The sequence below is a fragment of the Bombina bombina genome, chromosome 5 (assembly GCF_027579735.1).
Source record: "Bombina bombina isolate aBomBom1 chromosome 5, aBomBom1.pri, whole genome shotgun sequence".
Classification (NCBI taxonomy): Eukaryota; Metazoa; Chordata; class Amphibia; order Anura; family Bombinatoridae; genus Bombina; species Bombina bombina.
The window spans coordinates 106,971,177-106,995,449 of NC_069503.1; the positions used below are offsets into that span (position 1 = coordinate 106,971,177).

General features: G+C 38.4%; 1 protein-coding gene across 2 annotated transcripts in view; it reads left to right on the forward strand.

The window, feature by feature from the left end:
• Nucleotides 1–23,871, forward strand: part of LOC128660012 (oocyte zinc finger protein XlCOF6-like) — a 60,703-nt gene extending 36,832 nt beyond the window's left edge. For both annotated transcript variants that reach the window (XM_053713614.1, XM_053713613.1), the window contains 2 exons: nucleotides 20,178–20,293; nucleotides 20,784–23,871. In XM_053713614.1, coding sequence (XP_053569589.1) covers nucleotides 20,275–20,293; nucleotides 20,784–22,597 — 1,833 coding nt within the window. In that variant the 5' untranslated portion in view covers nucleotides 20,178–20,274 and the 3' untranslated portion in view covers nucleotides 22,598–23,871. The remainder of the gene's footprint in view (nucleotides 1–20,177; nucleotides 20,294–20,783) is intronic.
• Nucleotides 23,872–24,273: the final 402 nt, after the last annotated feature.

Consider the following 24,273-nt stretch of genomic DNA (forward strand, 5'->3'; position numbering starts at 1 on the left):
CCGCACATCACCTTATGCAATTTACGTAAGGATTTTTTAACATCAGATTTTCCTAGCACCGGTAATTACAAGTTGGTTTTGGAAGCCCAAAAATGTGAAGCGTTACAGCCCTTAACGCCAAGGTCCATAACGCATTCTGAGAGCAGTAGTTATGAGTTTTACGCTTACAAATCTGTAACATAAAAACTCATAACTAAAGGGTTAGAAACTACACTAAACACCCATAAACTACCTAGTAAACCCTAAGCCGAGCCCCTCCCGCATCAAAAACACTAAAACATTTTTTATTAACCCCTAATCTGCCACATTGCCACCAATAGAATAAACATATTAACCCCCTAAACCGCTGCACTCCCACATCAAAAACACTAGTTAAATATTAATTAACCCCTAATCCTGCCATCCCTAACATCGCTGCCACCTAACCTACATTTATTAACCCCTAATCTGCCGACCCTAACAACACTGCCATTATACTAAATGTATTAACCCCTAAACTAAGTCTAATCCTAACACCCCCCTAATTTAAATATAATTTTAATTATTCTAAAAAAATATTAGTATTAATAAATAAATAATTCCTATTTAAAACTGAATACTTACCTATAAATAAAACCTTAACATAGCTACAATATAACTAATAGTTACATTGTAATCTTTCCTTACGGTTTATTTTTATTTACAGACAAGTTTTTATTTATTTTTACTAGGTAGATAGTTTTATTAAATAGTTATTAACTATATTTACCTGTAAAATAAAACCTAACCTGTTCTACACTAACACCTAACACTACACTACAATTAAATAAATAACCTACATTAAATACAATTATCTAAAATTAAATACAATAATCTAAATTACAAAAAAACCACACTAAATTACAAAAAATTAAAAACAAATTACAATTTTTTTTAAACTAATTACACCTAATCTAATCCCCCTAACCAAATAAAAAAGCCCCTCCAAAATAAAAAAAAAGCCTACCTATGCCTAAATTACAAATAGCCCCTTAAAAGGGCCTTCTCGCAGGGCATTGCCCCAAAGTAATCAGCTCCTTTACCTGTAAAAAAAAAATACAACCCCCCCCAACATTAAAACCCACCACCACACAACCAACCCCACTCTAAAAACCCGCCCAATACCCCCTTAAAAAACCTAACACTAACCCCCTGAAGATCACCTTACCTGGAGAAGTCTTCATTCAAGCCCGGCGAAGTGGTCCTCCAGACGGGCAGAAGTCTTCATTCAAGCTGGGATGAAGTGGTCCTCTAGACGGGCAGAAGTCTTCATCCAGGCGGCCTCTTCTATCTTCATCCATTCGACGCGGAGCGGCTCCATCTTCAAGACATCCAACACGGAGCAATCCTCTTCATCCGGAGTCTTCTTACTGAATGAAGGTACCTTTAAGTGATGTCATCCAAGATGGCGTCCCTTGAATTCCAATTGGCTTATAGAATTCTATCAGCCAATCGGAATTAAGGCGGGACAAATCCTATTGGCTGATTGGATCAGCCAATAGGATTAAGCTTCAATCCTATTGGCTGATTGGATCAACCAATAGGATTGAGCTCGCATTCTATTGGCTATTCCAATCAGCCAATAGAATGCGAGCTCAATCCTATTAGCTGATCCAATCAGCCAATAGGATTTGTCCTGCCTTTATTCCTATTGGCTGATAGAATTCTATCAGCCAATCGGGAATTCAGGGGACGCCATCTTGGATGACGTCCCTTAAAGGTACCTTCATTCAGTAAGAAGACTCCGGATGGAAGAGGATGCTCCGTGTCGGATGTCTTGAAGATGGAGCCGCTCTGCGTCGGATGGATGAAGATAGAAGAGGCCGCCTGGATGAAGACTTCTGCCCGTTTGCAGGGACCACTTTGCCCGGCTTGAATGAAGACTTCTGCACGTCTGGAGGACCACTTTGCCCGGCTTGAATGAAGACTTCTCCAGGTAAGGTGATCTTCAGGGGGTTAGTGTTAGGTGTTTTAAGGGTGTATTGGGTGGGTTTTAGTGTAGGGTTAGTTGTGCGGGGTGGTGGGTTTTAATGTTGGGGGGGTTGTAAATTTCTTTTACATGTAAAAGAGCTGATTACTTTGGGGGCAATGCCCCGCAAAAGGCCCTTTTAAGCGCTATTTGTAATTTAGCATAGGGTAGGGCTTTTTTTTTTATTTTGCGGGGGCTTTTTTATTTTGTTAAGGGGATTAGATTAGGTGTAATTAGGTTAAAAAAAACTGTAATTTGTTTTTTATTTTTTGTAATTTAGTAGTTTTTTTTTTTGTAATTTAGATTATTGTATTTAATTTAGATAATTGTATTTAATGTAGGCAATTTATTTAATTGTAGTGTAGTGTTAGGTGTTAGTGTAGAACAGGTTAGGTTTTATTTTACAGGTAACTTTGTATTTTTTTTAGCTAGGTAGTTATTAAATAGTTACTAACTATTTAATAACTATTCTACCTAGTTAAAATAAATACAAACTTGCCTGTCAAATAAAAATAAACTCTAAGATAGCTACAATGTAACTATTAGTTATATTGTAGCTATGTTAAGGTTTATTTTATAGGTAAGTATTTAGTTTTAAATAGGAATTATTTCTTTATTAATACTAATATTTATTTAGAATAATTTAAATTATATTTAAGTTAGGGTTAGATTTAGGGGTTAATACATTTATTATAGTGGCAGCGATGTTGGGGGCGGCAGATTAGGGGTTAATAAGTATAATGTAGGTGTTGGCGATGTTAGGGACGGCAGATTAGGAGTTAATAAGTGTAATATTAGGGTGTTTTAGACTCGGGGTTCATGTTAGGGTGTTTGGTGTAAACATAACTTTAGTTTCCCCATAGGAATAAATGGGGCTGCATTATTGACCTTACGCTGCTTTTTTGCAGGTGTTAGGTTATTTTTTCAGCCGTCTCTCCCCATTGATTCCTATGGGGAAATCGTGCACGGGCAAGCAAAACCAGCTTACCGCTGACTTAAGCGGCGCTGGTATTGAAGTGCGGTAAGTTACGCAATGGAGCTAAACGCTGCCATTGTTCCAGCTAACGCACGCAGACTTGTAATACCGGTGTTACAAAAAAAGTTGTGGTGCGAAAAATTTGAGCATTAGCACCGCAACTCATAATGCGGAAAACTCGTATTCTAGCCGTTTGTTCATAATTGAATTATTTATATTTATTCTGTTAAGATGGACCAAGACTGTGTTATAGATTACAGATGTCCTTTATGTTTGAGTGATAATATTGAACCACCAATCCCTTTTTGTTCCTCGTGTATTGAGAGAACATTAGATTTTAAAGATAGACTTTTTGAGCCTATATTGTCTAAGACGGATGCTGTCCAGGAGTCTTCTGACAATATTCAAAATATGTTGCATTTTTCCTTTTAGGTGTCCCAAATTTTAGTACCCATTAATTCAGTGCCCTGCACTTCCTCTCAAGCTCCGTCTGGGGTCTCTTTGCAAGACATTGTCCTCTGCAGTTTCTGATGCATTGTCTGCTTTTCCCATGCTACAGGGAAAGTGCAAGAGGAAGTCTAAAGAATCAGTGCATAAGGTGTCGGACTCAGTAATGGCTATTCTGAATATTCCCTCTCATAGATCTGATGAGGAGGATTCTTCGGTGGCATCTGACTGTGAGATCTCAGATTCTGACAGTGTAATTCCTTCCTCCTGACTGACTGAGGTTGTATCCTTCAGGTTAAGCTATGAGCACCTACGTTTACTACTCAAGGAGGTTTTGGCTACTCTAGACGACTCTGACACTACTGTGTTCTCGACCCTAAAAGTCTAGTAAACTTAACAAGTATTATGATGTACCTTCCATTTTAGAATGTTTTCCCATACCAGAACGGTGCTACAGAAATTATTGTTAAGGAATTGGGAGAAGCCTGGTATTCCCTTTTCTCCCTCTCCTATTTTTAAGAAGATGTTTCCCATTGATGACTCTATCAAGGAGTCTTCTCAGACAGTCCCCAAGGTGGAAGGGGCAATTTCCATTTTAGCTAAAGAGAACTACAATTCCTATAGAGCATAGCTGTTATTTTAAGGATCATATGGATAAGAAACTGGAGGGTTTTCTTAAGAAAATGTATGTTCACCAGGGTTTACAATGGCAACCTGCGGTGTGTATTGCTACCATTTCTAGTGCGGCGGCATACTGGTTTGATGCGTTGTCTGATTCCATTCAAACAGACATTTCCCTTGAAGAGATCCAGTACAGGATCAAGGCTCTTAAATTGGCCAAGTCTTTTTTTTTCTGATGCTTCCCTCAGGTTATCAAATTGGGAGCAAAGATTTCTAGTTTTTTCCATTTTGGCTCGCAGTGCCTTATGGTTGAAATCTTGGTCTGCAGATGTGTCGTCTAAGTCTAAGCTTTTGGCTATTCCTTACAAGGGTAAGACCTTGTTTGGCCCAGCTTTGGCTGAGATTATTTCTGAAATTACAGGAGGAAAAGGACATTTCCTCCCTCAGGATAAGAGAAATGAGCAGAAGCGACATTAGAGTAATTTTTGTTCTTTTCAAAACCTTCAAGGGTAAACCTTCCTCTCCCTCTACAAACAGGAACAGTCAAGCCTTCCTAGAGACCAACCAATCTTGGAATAAGGGAAAGCAATCAAGAAGCCACTAATGATCCAAAGTCAGCATGAAGGGTCTGTCCCCGATCCGGGACCAGTTCTTGTGGGGGGCAGATTTTCCTTTTTCGCTCAGGCTTGGGTTTGGGATTTTCAGGATCCTTGTGTGATGGACATCATGTCCAGGGATACAAACGAGAATGCAAGACTTTTCCCCCCAGGGGCTGATTCTCCTCTTAAGATTATCCTGTTGACCAGATAAAAAGATAGGTGTTCTTACGTTGTGTTCAGGATCTATCCGAAATGAGGGGTGATAGGTCCTGTTCCAGTTCAGGAGCAGGGTCTGGGATTTACTCCAATCTGTTTGTGGTTGCCAACGACAGAGGGAACTTCTGACCAATCTTGGATCTCCTCAGTGTACCGTCCTACAAAATGGAAGTTTATTCATGCCATTCTTCCTTTAGTTCAAGAGGGTCAATTTATTTGGGTCTTAAGGATATTACAGCAGCAGCAAAAATATGGGGAACATTTATTGTTCTTAATGAAATAAAAGTTAAATAATTTTTAACCAGCGATGGGACAATTTGCTGCTGAAGGATCCTATAAAATTTGATAGGAAGACAGTCTGGACCTGCAAGCCTTGTTAGTTTTGGCTGTCATAATTGCCGCAAGAGTCTCCTCTTCCGTTATAGGAACATTGATCTCTGACAAAATTTCGGTAGAGATTTTAGGGACCAGAATTTTATTCCAAAAGATTTTCATCTTATCTACTTCATGTTCCTCTGCTCTATATAATTCTGTAAAATAGTCATAGAAGACTTTAGTAATATCCGCATTATTAGTGAATCTTTCAGTACTGGTTCTAATAGCTGTTATGCTATTTCTATTAGTAGCTTTAGTCAGTCTAGCCAAAAAATTTGGCAGATTTGCCCAGCAAAGCCGCCCATAGAGAGCTTTTTGTCTTTGTACCACTAATGTGGTCTTTTGTTTAATAAGTACATCACGTGCCGACTTAGCACTTATGTATTTCCGCCAGTTAACCATAGACCCTCTCACCCAAATATGCTCTATATGCGTTCTTTACTTAATTAGACATCTGAGATTCCTGTTGTCTGATTCTTCTTCTTTAAGGTTGCACATATATGCCTTGATCTTGCCTCTTAACACAGCTGTCGCTGCTTCCAATACACTTTCAGGTCTGTCTTTATAAACACTATTATAGCTATCATATTCTCTCATTGATTGCCCAACACAGTTATGAAATTTAATATTATCATAAGTATTTTTGGGAAAAAAAATAGTCTGATTAGCAGACATATTCGTCCGAACTGGGTTAAGTGTTAATGTAATCACTGCGTGATCCAAAATCATTATAACTCCAATGTCTGTTTTCCACTCTAGACCAATCAAGGGCTCTGCAATCAGAAAAAAATCTAATCTGGACAAAGATTGTTGACCCCTTTGAGAGACACGTATAGGATCTCAAATAAGGATTTTGTGAGCGCTAAATATCTATTAAGCCCAGTTGAGAACATAATTTCTGCAAAATATGAGTTTTCCTATCACGTGTGACCGTAGGGACTTTATTAGCTCTATCCAGGATAGGGTCCGCTATTAAGTTAAAATCTCCTGCAACTATAAGATTTTGGCCTGTAAATTTGTATAGATATAACACCATCTTATCCCAGAATTCTTTATCTATTTTATTGCCCTTCCAGATCTATAACAGAAGATTCTATTTTATATTATAGGTTTTTATTAAAAAGGATTGCCACTCCTTTCTTACGTGCATTATAGGGGGCAGCAACAACCTCACCCACCCAGTTGGTCTGAAGTTTCGGAATTTCAACCGCTTTTAAGTGAGTCTCCTGTACAAAAGCAATGTCTGGTTTCATTTTCGCTAGATGCTTAATTATTGCTTTCCTTTTTATTGGGGAGGTTATGCCCCCTACATTCCAGTAGGTCAATTTAAAAGTAGCTGACATAGGCCGTACGTAATACAAAATCTAACAATCCTATTCTGTACAGTATATAAAAATAAAAAGGTGGGAGAAGGGGAGGAGGGGGGGGGGGGAAATAAACCCCAAAAACACAAGCCTCACATTCCTGTACATATAAAAAAAATCCAAAACCTAAAAAAACAATATACTCCATTCTTAAACTTAGAGACAATGTCCCAATACAACTTTCCTACTGTATGTATATATATACTCATGGGGATGCCCATCTCTTTACACAAGGCTGTCACTTCGTTGCTATTATTTAATGTATAGGCGATACCTGCCTTAACAACTAAAAGTTTGGCAGGATAAACCCAGTCTAACACTGCATTCTGCTTTCAGAAACTTTGCAAAAAAAAGGGAGACATTATTTTTCTTTTAGCCACAGTCTCGGAGGAAAAGTCTTGGAAAATCAAAATTTTATGTGTATCAATATAAAGGGGATTCAGTTTTCCTATAATGCTTCAAATATAACACCTTATCTTGATAATTCATAAATTTAAAGATAATGGGTCTTGGTTTTGACATAGTGTTATTTTCTCTAAGTGCGTCAATTCTACGGGCTCTCTCGATCAGGAAGGGTATAGGGGGAGGGGGGATCAAAAGCGCTGAGGTAAAGTGACAGAAGCAAAAAGTAACAAGTCTTGGAAATCAGCTGTTTCAGGAAGGGCTAATAACCCCTCAAATTATTACATCTTGACCTGTCTTCAAGGTCCTCTATCCAAGCTTATAGCTGGGAAATGGCCTTACCCTGAGCAGATTGTAGCTGAGCCATAGCTATTTAATTTGTCCTCCACGTCAGACACTCTTGTTTCCCACCTCCTCCATTCTAGCTGTAAATTGTCTAATCTCATCCGTCAGATTAGATATCTCTGCTTTTATTTCGTGCTTAATTACATCCAGGTGAGGTGCCATCATTTTGGCCACTTCCACAGCGAATTCTGACATATCATTAACACAAAAATTGGCTGCTCTGCACTCTTGTGAAGTATCAAGGGACCCGTCTATGTTTTTAGTATTGCCTCGCTTGTCTTTTTGTTTTGGCGGCATATTAGGTGAAGAACCTTTCTGATAAGAAATAAATCTGTCCATTCACTACAGTGAGGTTGTGACTTATAGTGTGTAGGGAATTATCTAGTGTCTTTAAAGTGTATCGATAGTCCCCTAAAAGCAAATAACTATAGTTATATGTATACATGCACAAATCTACATACGTGTTAAAAAAAAAAAAGTGAATACGGGCTGCGCTCAGCCCAAAATATCAACTAAGGTGAAATATTTTACGTGAAAATACAAAAAATGGATCTGGATTGGACCCTGTGTAACGTGTTTAAGGAAAATAGATGCCTGCAAAAGTCTCTGACACTGCGGTTCTTACCTAATACTACCCTACATTCGACCCCTTCTTTCCTTTTCTTTCCCTTTCTCTTTTAAGATTAAAGATAGCAGGCCCTCACTTAAAGTCTGAACTTCTTAATTCAGAAAACCACTAGTTACTTTGCAAACTTAAATATAGTAATGAACTACGTACCTAGGCCTTGCTACTTTAGGGGCCTGATACTGAATTGGAACATTTAGAAACATTTGTATCAAAAAGCAATTACTCACTAACATCCTTTCCCCTTTCTGATTCCTTACTACTTCCTCCCCCTCTTGCCAAACTCTTCCTTCTCTTACATTGAGATTTACCCTATTTACATGCTTCACAGGAAGTTAAGTAGAGGTTAATTACATTCAAACAGCTGGAAAATATACAATAGCTTGCACATAAAAACAGACAAACAAATTTTGTTAATCCTATGTGGTTTCCTGTGATTAATTCATATTTAAGGTGCACAAAACTAGTTTTATAGTACCACCTGGTACAGATCTAAAGTAATCAGTTTAGGGTAAACTTTAAGAAGGCCTTAATTTAACACAAATATCTCTTCAGATCTTATTGCACGCTAATCAAAAAACTAAATAATAACAATTCACTAAGGGTTAACTGACACTCACTACTTAGGATCAGATATTTAAATGCATTAATTTGAAAACATTAGTTTCATAAATTTGCAAAACAGTATTCAAAACAAGCTTTACCCTTTCACAAGAAAAGAAAAAAGAAAAAAAATACCACCTAGCGATATTAACCCCAATGATAGTTATTACACATTCTGTCAATTTTGTGCACAATTATGAATGAACACAATGAGTCCCACCTTCAGGGCACTCCTGCCCTAACCCCACAGGGACTATATTGTGTAAATGCCCCACTTGAGATATAAAATATAATACTTCCCTCTGTAGAGACCTAAAAAGAACTGAATTAAAGCAAAGTTTCTATCTTAACGTCTTTTTTAAGGATCACTTACGATTACCACTCAAGTAGTACGAGAAGGTATGTCCATGTTCACTGGTTATAGTCCCTGTCCAAGCGTCAGTGCTCAAAGAATGCCAACGAGGCGAACAAGCATTCAGCTTCACCCGGCCCCCATGCTGTGATACTGACAAGGAAAAGTGCATCCACAAAATATACCCCGCTAGTACAAAAGGGTAGTTGCCAGACTCCCTCCTGCTTCTCCTATAGTCCAAACTGCAACTCTGGTAGTACCTCTTACCCAGATATAGAAAAAACCTGCCATACTTGGTACTCACAGGCGTGTATTTAACAGCTGGCTGATTCCTCTGTGCGATAGGGCCGAATCCTGTAGGTGTAACTGCTTAGGGCCTTATGTGTGGAATCACTTGTGACTCAGACCCACTTATGTTGAGAGCGCTATCAGGGAACGTCAGCCATTCCCCATACCGGGACACCAATATACACACACCACCGGTCAAAATACAGATTATCCAGCTTCACAACTCCCCGAACAACGCCACCAGCTTGGGAAGGTGTGTCTGCAAAACCTAACAGGATTGGACCAGCGTGCAGATGCCGGGTACATACCTTCTTTTCCAACAAGCCGAGTTACCGCACTGATTCAGGGTTACTTCCACCAGGTAAGGAGACAGTTCAAAGATAGATATATGCAGGGCCGTGGGATTTGCCCATCCCTCCTCTTTTGCACCCGCCTCAGGATTCCTGTGTTGATGTCCCGTGTTCCTATATAGGATTGACCGCGCTACCACTTCAGAGCTGTTAATTCACCAGTTATCTGAGCGCCTTATAACCTCCGCTAGGAACCACTGCCATTTCTCTTTACTTTAGAGCCCATTATTGCAATCTTCATCTGTGGTAACCAACCTCTAGCTCTCTCAGGGTATCCCAGCAAGTAACGTATTATTCCTCAAGCCGGAAGTCTCCCCTGCTTGTCAAAATAAAGATCCAGAATTGCCAGGTTCATACAGTATCAGGTTAGGAAAAGTCCAGAAGAAGACCCAAATGCTAGGGTGAACTTAAACAACACCCTTGCACTCTGAGTTTAATCCAGGACGTGACCCCACGACAACCTCTAAAAAACAATGTACTCATGATATGGAGCAGGGTTAGCCTGTGTAAGGAATATCCAATAAAGGAACACAAAATACAGATATTATAATAGGTTTGTATCACTGCTAGTAGTGAGTACCCAATTTCTTTAAGGCAATCTGATACAGTAGTGAGTTAATATAGAATGATTGTGTCATAAGAACCAAAACTAATGTGGTTCTGATAGAGTTTATAAAAGAAAAAAGAAATGGCAAATAGATGTGGAATTCAGAGTATCAAATATCAGGAATGAAAGGTAATTTAACTTAGCTATCCTTTTGTGAAAGACAACTGAGGAGAACAATTATAAGCAGATATATTTGTTTGATTATCACAGAATATTATAAAGTATAAAGGCTTAGTAGTCTTATTAAACAGTTCCTCAATACATTGATAAAGCAGAGATGTTGAAATGCTTTCAGTTTCCCAGAAATGTATTAGGCAAAGATAGTTGTTAATGTCTCAATTTGATACCTTATTCCCCAGCAGAGAGTTATCCCTTTTACCTGTCAGCACTCTGGTATTGAGCTGTGCTGTGAGACACTGGTTTGTGTTTTAACAGGAAGTTCCGGTTTTAGTCCAGAGGCCTTCTGGGAAATGTAGTTCAATACTGCATGGAAGGCAATAAACAAAGTAAAATGTAAATACTGGCTGTTTAAGGATTAGGAGTAAAGTACAGCTTGCCAGGTCGAAATACTCAATCTCCAGTAAGTTGAAGGAGGGTAAGTGAGGAATCCTGTCCTGTAGTGGAGCTGGTAATGACACAGCTTAGTCATGCAGAGATGAGAGATTCAGCTTACTGAACTTGGAAAAGAGGCTTGGCACTCAGGTGTTCGTAGAAACGAATTAGAATAACTAAGCAATGATGCTTAGTTGTTCTTGCTATTTAAAGGGGATTTACCCAATTAACAGGTAGAATGAATTAAAGGCACAGTATCCCTTACAGCCTGAGTCCAAAGTAATTCAAGATATCAGCCAAATAGACCACTGAGTAAGGAACTGTTTACAGGAAAAGTCTTCCACAGAATCAGGAGAGCAGGGATAGTCACTTATACTCAGACAGAGGAAGGTAACTAAGAAACAGTTAATAATGCAGGAGTAGGTAACTTGTTATCACGCAGTTTGAGGGTTAATACTGTGTAGTCAGTCCTTGAAGAGTTTGGCAACAGGTTATCAGGCAGTTTGTAGGTTTATACTGAATAGGCAGTACATGCAGAGTTAGATAACAGGATAACAGGTAGTTTGAGGGTTAATACAGATTAATCAGTACTTGCAAGGATTGGCAACAGGTTGTCATGCAGTTTGAGAGTTTCACAGAATAAACAGTCTTTGCAATGTTTGGCAACAGGATATCAAGCAGTTTGAAGGTTTACACTGAATTACCAGTATTTGCAGAGTTTTGGCAACAGGTAAACATGCAGTGTGAGAGTTTCACAGAATAGACAGTCTTTGCAATGTTTGGAAACAGGATATCAAGCAGTTTGAAGGTTTACACTGAATTACCAGTATTTGCAGAGTTTTGGCAACAGGTAAACATGCAGATTGAGAGATTCACAGAATAAATAGTACTTGCAATGTTCGGCAACAGGTTATCGGGAAGCTAGAGGATTAACCCAGGATAGTCAGTCTTTGCAGAGTTTGGCAGTTAGAGAGATTCCACAGCGAAGTCCTCACAGGAGCCACAAAGAGAAACAAACAGCCACTGAGGAAACAGGAAGCCCAGAATAAAAAGCCTGGTAGTGACATCATCAGGAAGGGGCGGCTCAGACTACCTGTCAATCAAGCACACAGAGAGGACAGCTGGAGCTTCCCAGCGGCCGATTGTGACATACAGGCCTATCTCCATATTAAATGCGGACTATAAGCTGTTAACTTCTATTTTAGCAAAAGCCGCATTTAGGTCTAATAATTCATGAGAAACAATCTGGCTTTATGGCTGGGAGGAATCCAGCCAGAAATATACGTAAGATTATGACATTATTAAAAAAATTTTTGGAATAAATTTAGGACATCAAGGCACAGAGACATGGTAGACTTAGCCTTATTAACAGTTGCGTTTGACCGCATCTCCTGGAAGCATTTATTTTTTTCCTTAGAGCAGTTTGGACTGAGTGGACATTTATATGAATTTATCCGTATAATATATTGCGCCCCGATCTCATCGTTACTTATTAATGGTGAGATTTCACAGTGTTTAGTATTGCAAAGGGGTACTCGCCAAGGCTGTCCCCTATCTCCATTGTTGTTTAATATTTCTTTAGAACCATTGGCAATTTTGCTCCGCCAACAATTGGACAGGATAAAGATAGGGGGTCAGAAACTGGTGTTATTAATATATTCAGATGACATACTTTTGTGTCTGAGTAATATAAAAAAGAGTATCTCTTGTTTTGGATATGATTGAAACTTTTGGTTTTCTCTCAGGATACAAAATTAATTTGTCAAAGTCTTTTATGGCTAAATAAAAAAGATCAGGGTATCAAACATCCATTTAGGGAAACATTGCAGATAACATATCTAGGCATTAAACTAAGTCCAAATCCGGATGATTGGTACAATTTGAATTTTAGCAAATGCTTTTTAGATTGTAGGAAAAAAATGGAAGACTGGATAAAGCTTCCAATTTCTTTAACAGCTAGGGTTATGCTTACAAAAATAACCTCTTCCCAAATTATTTTATCTTATACAGAATATTCCATTGCCTATTCACAAAGCGGATATAAAAAACTATAATAAGGCATGTTCTAAATTGCTTTGGAAAGGCGCAAAAGCGTGTATCTCTGTGTCCCAGCTTATGTTGGCAGCCGTGTCAAGGTTGCAGTGGACTGGTTAACAGAACAAGTCTCCGCGGTGGTTTAGGAAGCTTCCTTAGCAGCACCTTTTCGTTTAGATGCAATTACTGCTCTCCCTGCTCTCCCTTCAACAATTTTTTCACTTATAACCTTTAGATATATTATTATAGCGTGGCAAAAAATGTGTGTGGTTGCAGGGTTCTCTCTACATGTCTCTAAATATTTACCCATTATAGGTAACTCAACCTTTACTCCAGGGATGACAGATGAGGTTATCTAGCTGGTATAAGACAAGGAACGTATGCTCCAGATGTAGTTCACCTTCGGCAGATCTTTTACACTGCTTCTGGGCATGCCCAAAGATTGGTTAGTTTAGGTCCAAGGTAAAATATTGGATGAATGTAACCCTTAAATTAGAATATGACATGCAGCCAATAGAAATATTTTTTTTAGTGCAACCACAGGTAGCTTTGCGAAATTTTAAATTAATTTGATCATACTTCTTGGACGTAACTTAATATTGAGAGCATGGAAGGCTTAAACAGCACCTAGTCTGAAAGAGCTTAAGAATGCGTTAGTCTCACAATATATACTCAACAATGTAATTTACAAAGCCCAACTGATGCACGGTTAGCACTTTTTCTTAAAGGGACACTGAACCCAAATTTTTTCTTTCATGATTCAGATAGAACATGCAATTTTAAGCAACTTTCTAATTTACTCCTATTATCAATTTTTCTACGTTCTCTTGCTATCTTTATTTGAAAAAGAATGCATCTAAGCTGTTTTTTGGTTCAGTACTCTGGACACCACTTTTTTATTGGTTGATGAATTTATCCACCAATCAGCAAGGACAACCCAGGTTGTTCAAAAATGGGCTGGCATATAAACTTAACTTCTTGCATTTCAAATAAAGATGCTAAGAGAAAAAATAAAATTTGATAATAGGTGTAAATTAGAAAGTTGCTTAAAATTTCATGCTCTATCTGAATCATGAAAGAAAAAATTTGGGTACAGTGTCCCTTTAAACATTGGAGAGTTTTTATTTTATCGCTCTCAGTTGCGACCCAACAGGTTCTAGTTAAACCATTCAAGGAAACTGCTTATTTCCAATTACAAGTGCTTGCCGGATACTTTCCTAGTGCATGGCTTGATGATAGCGGAGAGCTGGGCGGGGAATAGGAGGAGTGATGGGAGGATGTCCCCCTTTTTTTTTGGGGGGGGGGGGGTAATAATAAGTTTAAGTATGGCTACAATTGTGTCTGTAGTCAGATACACTGGTAATCACCTTTTACTGTTCTGAATCAGGAATCAAACCTTAAAGGAGGGGAAAGTCAAGAACACAGCGTATTGGTATTTAGGCAATAATAGGAGTGATATTTGTTTTAAGCAGGTATTTTGTTTTTGTTTAATAGAAAAAATAGCAACAGGTATGTGTGTCATTGGGTCAAGCTTAAAGACTTATTTGAGTTAATGACTCAGAAATTGACGTGTATTGGAGATAAAATTTGTAATAGATGTTTTTGCTTTTTTCCTTTTTGATGCTGTAATAATATGTAAACATTCCTGTTGCTGATTAATAAAAAGTTAAATTAGGGGGCGTGTCTGAACAGCGGCTAAGATGGCTGCTTTTCTTCAAGGCTAATGACAGGAGCTGGGGAATCCGCTATTTTCCACTTCTTGGATCTGTTTTCTAACTACAACAACTTTATTCTGGGAAGTTTAACAATTGTGGAGCAATTTGATATACTTTTTATGACAAGATTTAGCCTGTAAGACCTTAATAGATGATGTGCGTAGCGGAGGCTAACTAACAGCCTAAGCCTTCATCGCGCCCTCCCCATTTTCCTGTAATAACAGGAGGAACAGCAATAATAGCTGTATTCTTTTCACCTGCTTTCATTTCTGTGGGATCAGTTTATTTTGACCTACGCATGGCTAACATGGAACATTCTAACCACATTATGGACACCATATCCTTAAAATTGCAGGCCTTATTTACTAAATTTGAAGCAGAGATACTTCAGAGTATCAGAGCCTACTCAGGGGAACATCAGCCGAGAGACGGGCCGGAAAGAGAGCCCCCGCAATGCCCCATGCAGACAGAGATACATTTGGAGCAGCAGCACCATACTACTACTGCTGAGTCACTGTCTTGGGCTGACTCTGCTCCTGCCCCATCTCAAACTTCAACGAGGCCATCTCAGCTCCCGGTGCGTGCCACGGAAGATGCGACCGATCCTTGTGAGCAGAGCTTGAATGCTTTGGAAGTCCAGAGAGAATTCGCAGAAGTCATATACAGAGGAAGCTATGGCCTTCTACCCCAGCTTAATGTGGTGTGGCACGCAGATGCGGACTTGAGCTACTTGATCGGGAGTGAGCGGTTCCCAGCCAGAGACAGAATATTTGTGAGTGACTCTTGTGCTTCCCCCCGGCTCTCTGGGGGGCAGCACATTACATTATTTGACCATAAGATGAGGAGAGTGGGTGTGGGGTAGGTCTGCAAATTTTATTTGCCCCGGAAAGCTCCTCAAAATTATTCTAAGGAGACTCTTTCATATACCGTTCTCCATTATGAAACTGCTTATGACGACTTGATTGTCTGAAGCCTGAAGCTCACAGACGTGTCCAAGCTCCAAAGTTTCAGAACTTTTCTATATTCATTTAGCATTTTAGCTGAATGTCTGTTATAAACAAATTAGCTTGCTTTGTCCTACCTAGAGAAGTATTGTTATCTTTAATGCCAGAAAAGTTGTTTTGCATTAGTTCATTTGGTCTGATCACATTAGAATGTTAATTGAAGACAGCTTTATTACTTGCCCATAAGCAAAGAGCACTAGTTTTATTTCATATGTGTTCTATACATTTATTATCTACCTGACAACACTGCTCATAAATATTCCACCATTGGTAAATTGTACATTAATCTGTTTCCTTAAGGCAGTTTCTGTTTATATGTTTACATAGAGCAGGGGGTTTTGTACTCTTACTAGTCCAGTTTAGAGTAGTTTTACTATATATGTCTGTACAGCTTGATACCCTTGTCCAAACAATGCATGCTTCACTATGTCTGGTTAGGGGAACTTCATTGACATGCACTGTTCAATAACTTCTGCTTGCATTAACATTACTTAATTGGTAGACTAAACTGAGCTAATAAGTTCCATTAATGATGCTCCCTATATTTGGATTTTATATTTATGCAGAGTCCAATCTACCCATAGCTTTGTAACAAGCACACTAGCCAGAGCAGAAACTTATATGTCTGTAATAGATATTTTTGCTATGTAGTATCTAAAATAGAGGAGTGATGGTGGCCTAAACAGCGTTGTAATGCAATGTTCAACTTTCTTTTTATTCTTATTTCTCTTATTAGCTGATAGTACAGATTTTTTCATTGTTCATAAATACATTTTGAGGTCCATTCGATCAGTCAGCAAAGTTGATCTTTGCTTGGTATAAGTATTCATAACCTTAAACCCTTCATATATGTGTTTTGTTTCTGTTTTTTTTTTTTAAGGGACAAAATATGAGGTTCCATACTGTAACTACTCTCAAGTAAGAATTATGACCATATTTATGTAACTTTATTTTGGTAATGTTCCATGCAATGTAATTCTTCTTATTATGTATGACTAAGAACCTTAATAAAAATCTTTGGGAAAAAAAAAAAAAAAGTTAAAATTTAAAAAAAAAAGGTCAATTTATGACAACAGTAGATTTAAAGGATGCGTACCTTCATGTTCCCATCCACAGGGATCATCACAAGTTTCTGAAATTTGCCTTTCTCCACAAACACTTCCAGTTTGTGGCTCTTCCTTTCGGACTTGCTACAGCTCCTAGAATTTCTTTCAAAGGTTCTGCGATCTCTGTTGGCTGTGCTCTGGTTACAAGGTATTACAGTGGCGCCTTATCTGGACGACATTCTGGTTTAGGCCCAGTTTTTTTTATCTAGCAAGCTTCCACATGGAGATGCCTTTATCCTTCCTGCACTCTCACGGTTGGAAGGTTTTGGGAACTATAATAGATTCCATTCTTGTCTGTCTCTTCAGTCCTCTCCTTAGCCATCAGTGGCTCAATGTATGGAGGTAATTGGTCTGATGGTAGCAACCATGGATATTATTCCTTTTGCTCATTTCCATCTCAGACCTCTGCAGTTATGCATGCTCAGTCAGCAGAATGGAGATTATGTGGATCTGTCTCCGTGAATTCATTTGGCTCAGATGACAAGAGATTCTCTACCTTGGTGGTTGTCTCAGGATCATCTCTCCCAGGGAACTTGTTTTTCGCAGAACTTCCTGGGTGTTAGTGACTACAGACGCCAGCCTGATAGGTTGGGGGGCAGACTGGGGCCTTCTAAGAGCTCAGAGGACATGGTCTCGGGAAGAATCTGTTCTTCCTATAAACATTCTAGAGCTAAGAGCAATCTTCAATGCTCTTCTGGCCTGGCCTCAGTTAGCTTCTGTCCAGTTTATTAGATATCAGTCAGACAACAAAACCTCAGCGGCTTACATCAACCATCAGGGTGGAACTCAGAGTTCTCTGGCCATGAAAAAGGTGTCCAAGATTATTCAGTGGGCAGAGACCCACAACTGCTGTCTATCTGTGAGCCGCATTCCAAGAGTGGACAACTGGGAAGCAGATTTTCTGAGCAGACAGACCTTTCACCCGGGGGAATGAAAACTACATCCGAAAGTGTTTTCCAACTTGATACTCAAATGGGGACAGCCAGATCTAGATCTCATGGCATCTTGTCAGAATGCCAAGCTCCAGAGGTACGGGTCAAGGTCCAAGGACCCTCAAGCGGTTCTGATAGATGCTCTGGCAGTTCCTTGGAATTTCAATCTTGCATACCTATTTCCTCCATTCGCTCTCCTTCCTCGGGCCATTGCTCGGATCAAGCATGAGAGGGCTTTGGTGATTCTCATTCCTCCGGCATGGCATGGCCTCGCAGAATTTGGTATGCAGACCTAGTAGAGATGTCATCTCTCCCTCCTTGAAAACTTCTTCTAAGAAAGGACCTTCTACTTCAAAGGCCCTTCCTTTATCCAAATCTAGTTTCTCTGAAGCTGTCTGCTTGGAGATTGAACACTTAATTTTATCTAAACGTGTTTTTTCAGATCAGGTCATTGAAACTATGATTCAGGCTTGCAAGCCTGATACCAGGAAAATTTACCATAAGAGTTGGCAATATATTTATTGGTGTGAATCCAAAGGCTACTCTTGGAGTAGAGTTCGGATTCCTATGATTTTATCTTTTCTCCAAGAAGGTTTGGAGAAGGGTTTATCAGCAAGTTCTTTGAAGGGTCAAATTTCTGCCTCGTCTAGTTTGTTACATAAACATCTGGCAGAGGTACCAGATGTTCAATCGTTCTGTCAGGCCTTGGTCAGAATCAGGCCTCTGTCCAAACCTGTTACTCCTCACTGGAGTCTTAATCTTGTTCTTAAGATTCTTCAGCAGGCTCCGTTTGAGCCTATGCATTCCTTAGATATTAAGTTGTTATCTTGGAAGGTTTTGTTTCTTGTTGCTATTTCTTTTGCTTGTAGAGTCTCAGAACTCTCTCGGCTTTACAGCATGAGTCTCCCTATATTATTTTTCATTTGGATAAGGTTGTTTTACATACTAAATTAGGTTTTCTTCCTAAAGTGGTTTCTGATCAGAACATTAATCAGGAGATTGTTGTTCCTTCTTTATGTCCTAATCCTCCTTCTCATAAGGAATGTCTTCTACACAACCTAGACCTGATTCATGCTCTAAAATTCTATTTACAGGTGACTAAGGATTTTCATCTGTCTTCTGCTCTGTTTGTAGTTTTCTCTGGGAAACGTAAAGGGCAGAAAGCTACGGCTACTTCTCTTTCTTGGCTGAAGAGTATAATTTGCTTCGCCTTTGAAACTGCTGGACAGCAACCTCCTGAGAAGGTTACGGCTCATTCTACGAGGGCTGTTTCCTCTTCCTGGGCATTCAAAAATGAAGCTTCGTGGAACAGATTTGCAAGGCTGCAACTTGGCCCTCTCTACACACTTTTTCAAAATTCTATAAGTTTGATACTTTTGCCTTGGCTGAGGCTTCCTTTGGGAGAAAGAGTCTTCAAGCAGTGGTGCCTTCTGTTTAGGTTCCCTGTCTTGTCCCTCCCTTATCATCTGTGTCCTCTAGCTTGGGTATTGATTCCCATTAGTAATTAGATGATCTGTGGACTCACCGTGTCATTAGAAAAAAAATGACATTTATGCTTACCTGATCAATTTCTTTCTTTCTTGACACAGTGAGTCCACAGCCCACCCTATTTTTGATGACAGTGTATTTTTTGTTAAGTTATAAACCTCAGGCACCTCTGCACCTTGTTGCTTCCTTTCTCTCCTTTACTTCGGTCAAATGACTGGAGTTGGAGGGAAGGGAGGTGATATTTAACAGCTTTGCTGTGGTGCTCTTTGCAGCCTCCTGCTGGGCAGGAGGTGAATATCCCAATAGTAATTAGATGATCTGTGGACTCACAGTGTCAAGAAAGAAATACATTTATTAGGTAAGCATAAATTTCATTTTCTAACAAGTGGGATAATGTGATAATGTAATTTCCCCTTTCCACTCAAAAGCAGATCTTATACCCCTTTCGAACCTCTCCTTGCAGTTGATGCATTCAGAATCCTACCCCCACATTGGAGACAAACATTGTAATCTAGCCCTTTATTTTTAGTGAATAAAAATGTGTGACAGTGAGATTAGTAGGACGTACAATACCAATACTGCAATATTTGATTTAACTTACACTTTAACAACTCTTATTTAACATTTCTTTTCAGGAATATTGTTGATGTGTAAGTGCCGCTCTTTCATATAAAGCAGTGTTTTCCAATCCCAGTCCTCAGGACCCTTACTCAGGCCAGATATTCATTATATCTTAACTAGAGCACAGCTGATTAGTAACCATGGTTACTAACCTGCGCTCACCCATCAGCTGATTGTTTCACCTGTGCTCTAGTTAAGATATAGTGAATGTCTGGCCTGAGTAAGGGTCCTGAGGACTGGGTTTGGCAAACACTGATATAAATGATATTAGAAATGATTATAATATATTTATAAGGCTGTGGTTTGTCCCACTTATAAATAGATTGTCTGCTCCTGAGCTTATATTGTAAAGTTCCAGATTTTTTTTTATTTATGGTGCAACTGTAATACCCACAGAGCTAACTGTATTAAATACTTGTGCTGAATCAATAGCACATATGTAATAACCTAATCAGTTGATCTGTATCACATGAATTGTTATGCGTGCCTTTAATTATACCATATGTACAGTTAATCAGAACCATTATTTATTATTATCTGTCTAAACCATTTAATATACATTTTACAGACACGTTCAGAGCACTGAGAGATATCAGGTATTGATGTAACTGGAGTGAATAAGGGAACCTTCTTCCTGAGCACAGACATTGGAGCCTGTTATCAGCATGAACTCATATGTGTTAGGTGAGTAAAATAGATAGTATAATAAAACAACTACAACAGCAAGCTAAGAAGCATCATAAGATCATTGCTCCTTAGCCTTTCAAAATATCTCACACTAATTATTAGTTTGTGATGATTAAGCCATCATATTTTTACCCAACTTGTTTAGTATGAGCCGGACAGGGCTGTATGTGCATTTGCTTGTGCAATGTTAAGAGAATGGTGGATGCCACCTCTCTTGACGGGAATAGAGGTGTACTTGTTCCCTGGCTAAGAACATTATCCACACACGCATTTTTAATGGGGACCTATAACTTGTTTTAATCAGTAATCCGTGTTTTATTTTATTATGATGAAGAAATATTTGCATGATTTATCTTCCGTTGTTTGAATTTAAAAATTAACATAAAGCAAAAGACATTTTATGGAGTGTAAATAAATATGTTTTTTTTAAAAAGATGGATTCCATTATAAAGAATAAACTTTTATTTTCTTTATTCCTTTATGACAGGAAGCATCAGAATGATACCGCAAACTCCAAAAGTCTTAGACACCAATGACAATTCACCAACATTGGGGAACGCACAGCAGATATTTGTTAAATTGGCAGGAACTGAGCAGCAGTCTTTATGTACAGAGAGTAATTTAATCATCAAACAAGAGGACAATATGTATGCCTTATCTAGTGAAATGATTATCCCAGAGGATAAACCACACACATTTACTGGGTTTTCAAAACATTTAAAAGAAGGGAAACACCTTAAGTCTAGTCAAATGATTCATACAAATAAGAAACCATTCAAATGTACAGAATGTGAGAAAGGCTTCACATGTAATTTGCATCTCCCTGAACACCACACAGTTTACACAGTTGGGAAACCTCACACATGTACAGAATGTGGGGGATGTTTTACTTCCAAGGGAAACCTCATATCTCATGAAAATACCCACACAGAACAAAATCCTTTCACATGTACAGAGTGTGGCAAATGTTTCATACCAAGGACAAGCCTTATACCTCATGAAAGGACCCACACAGGGGAGAAACCATTAATATGTGCTGATTGTGGGAAAGGTTTTAGATTTAAGTCTGATCTGAAATCTCATGAAATAATTCACACAGGACAAAAACCTTTCACATGTACAGAGTGTGGAAAAATGTTTACACACAAGAGTAATCTAAAATCTCATGAAAGGAGTCACACAGGGGAAAAGCCTTTCACATGTACAGTGTGTAGAAAAAGTTTTACACATATGAGTAGTCTGAAAACTCATGAAAGAAGTCACACAGGAGAAAAGCCTTTCACATGTACAAAGTGTGGAAAACATTTTACACAAATAAATAGTCTGAAAACTCATGAAAGGATTCACACAGGGGAAAAGCCTTTCAAATGTACAGAGTGTGGAAAATGTTTTACACAAATAAATAGTCTGAAAACTCATGAAAGGATTCACACAGGAGAAAAGCCTTTCACATGTACAGAGTGTGGAAAAAGTTTTACACAAATAAATGGTCTGAAAACTCATGAAAAGAGTCACACAGGGAAAAATCCTTTCACATGTACAGAGTGTGGAAAAAGTTTTACACATATGAGTAGTCTGAAAACTCATGAAAAGAGTCACACAGGGAAAAATCCTTTCACATGTACAGAGTGTGGAAAAAGTTTTGCACAAATAAGTCATCTGAAAACTCATGAAAGAAGTCACACAGGAGAAAAGCCTTTCACGTGTACAGAGTGTGGAAAAAGTTTTACACAAATAAGTCATCTGAAAACTCATGAAAGGATTCACACAGGGGAAAATCCTTTTACATGTACAGAGTGTGGAAAAAGGTTTACACGAATGGATAGTCTGAAAATTCATGAAAGGAGTCACACAGGAGAAAAGCCTTTCACGTGTGCAGAGTGTGGAAAATTTTTTACACTTATAAGTCATCTGAAAACTCATGAAAGGAGTCACACAGGAGAAAAGCCTTTCACATGTACAGAGTGTGGAAAAAGTTTTACACAAATAAATAGTCTAAAAACTCATGAAAGGATTCACACAGGAGAAAAGCCTTTCACATGTACAGAGTGTGGAAAAAGTTTTACACAAAAGGGTGATCTGAAAAAGCATGAAAGGAGTCACACTGGAGAAAAACCTTTCACATGTGCAAATTGTGGAAAACGTTTTGCACATATAAGTCATCTGAAAACTCATGAAAGAAGTCACACAGAAGAAAAGCCCTTCACATGTAAAGAGTGTGGAAAAAGTTTTACACAAATAAATAGTCTGAAAACTCATGAAAGGAGTCAGTCACACAGGAGAAAAGTCTTTCACGTGTAAAAAGTGTGGAAAAAGTACACATAAAAGTAATCTGAAAACTGATGAAAGGATTCACGCAGGGGGAAAGCCTTTTACATGTACAGAGTGGGGAAAAGGGTTTACATGAGTGGATAGACTGAAAACTCATGAAAGGAATCACACAGGAGAAAAACCTATCAAATGTTTATAAAGTAGAAAAAGGTATCCCGTGCCAGTCAGGTATCACAAAACACAAAATATTTACTCACAAAATAAACTTTATTTGCACTGTGTGGAAACCTTTTAAAAATTATCATAAAGAGGACAAACTCTCTAAATAGAAGAGTCAAAAAAGGATAGCATTGTAAATAATACTTTCTAAATCCCAGTTACAAAATCTCCATATTGAAAGTGCTCTCCTGCTGTCCTTTGTTCCTCTAAACATGTGCACCTCAGTTTCTCTCATATCAATGTGATAGAATCTAAACACCACACAGTAATATACAAATGTGTCCTTATACTGACCAGTTTACACAAACATTCAACAACAAAGCACCCCAGTGTTATTTATTAATATGCCAGTGTGTTAGGAGTTGTATGTTTTATTTACATAGGGGAGAAAATTATTACATTTACAGAATAAAGGAGTCTTTATATGAATAGAGTGCTTGAAAATTATATAAACAAGAACATCAGCCTTTAATAATTTATGTTCAGTCTCCTATAGAAAGAAACAAAAGAAGAGGCGCCTCATAGTGTAATATGTCAATTCAAATTGAGATTAGGGTCGGGTATTATTGCACTCACTTATGGTAAAGCACTAATGTGCTAGTCAAGAATGCTGGGATCTCAGAGCCTCTTGGCTGGCTCCTTTCCAGGACTAGTAGCAACATCCTTGCTACATCCAGCTGGGCTCCAATACCGTCAGGAGAGGTATGTACTGGAAAGTAATTCTGTTCTAACTCACACAGATGAGCCCTCACTAAAGGATAAATCCACAAGAGGAAGAGGGTATGACTCTACAACTCAAAAGCCAATTCCTCTAGTTTGCACCAAACCCACCACAGCACAATTTGGTGTGGTTATCCTAGTGGCAGCTGGGTAGATTAAATGAACAGTGAGTTGTCAAAAGTTAAAACATTTATTAACCCCTTAATGACCACAGCACTTTTCCATTTTCTGTCCGTTTGGGACCAAGGCTATTTTTACATTTTTGCGGTGTTTGTGTTTAGCTGTAATTTTCATCTTACTCATTTACTGTACCCACACATATTATATACCGTTTTTCTCGCCATTAAATGGACTTTCTAAAGATACCATTATTTTCATCATATCTTATAATTTACTATAAAAAAATTTATAAAATATGAGGAAAAATTGAAAAAAAACCCAATTTTTCTAACTTTGACCCCCAAAATCTGTTACATATCTACAACCACCAAAAAACACCTATGCTAAATAGTTTCTAAATATTGTCCTGATTTTAGAAATACCCAATGTTTACATGTTCTTTGTTTTTTTGCAAGTTATAGGGCAATAAATACAAGTAGCACATTGCTATTTCCAAACCATTTTTTTTCAAAATTAGCGCTAGTTACATTAGAACACTGATATCTTTCAGGAATCTCTGAATATCCATTGACATGTATATATTTTTTTTTAGTAGACAACCCAAAGTATTGATCTAAGCCCATTTTGGTATATTTCATGCCACCATT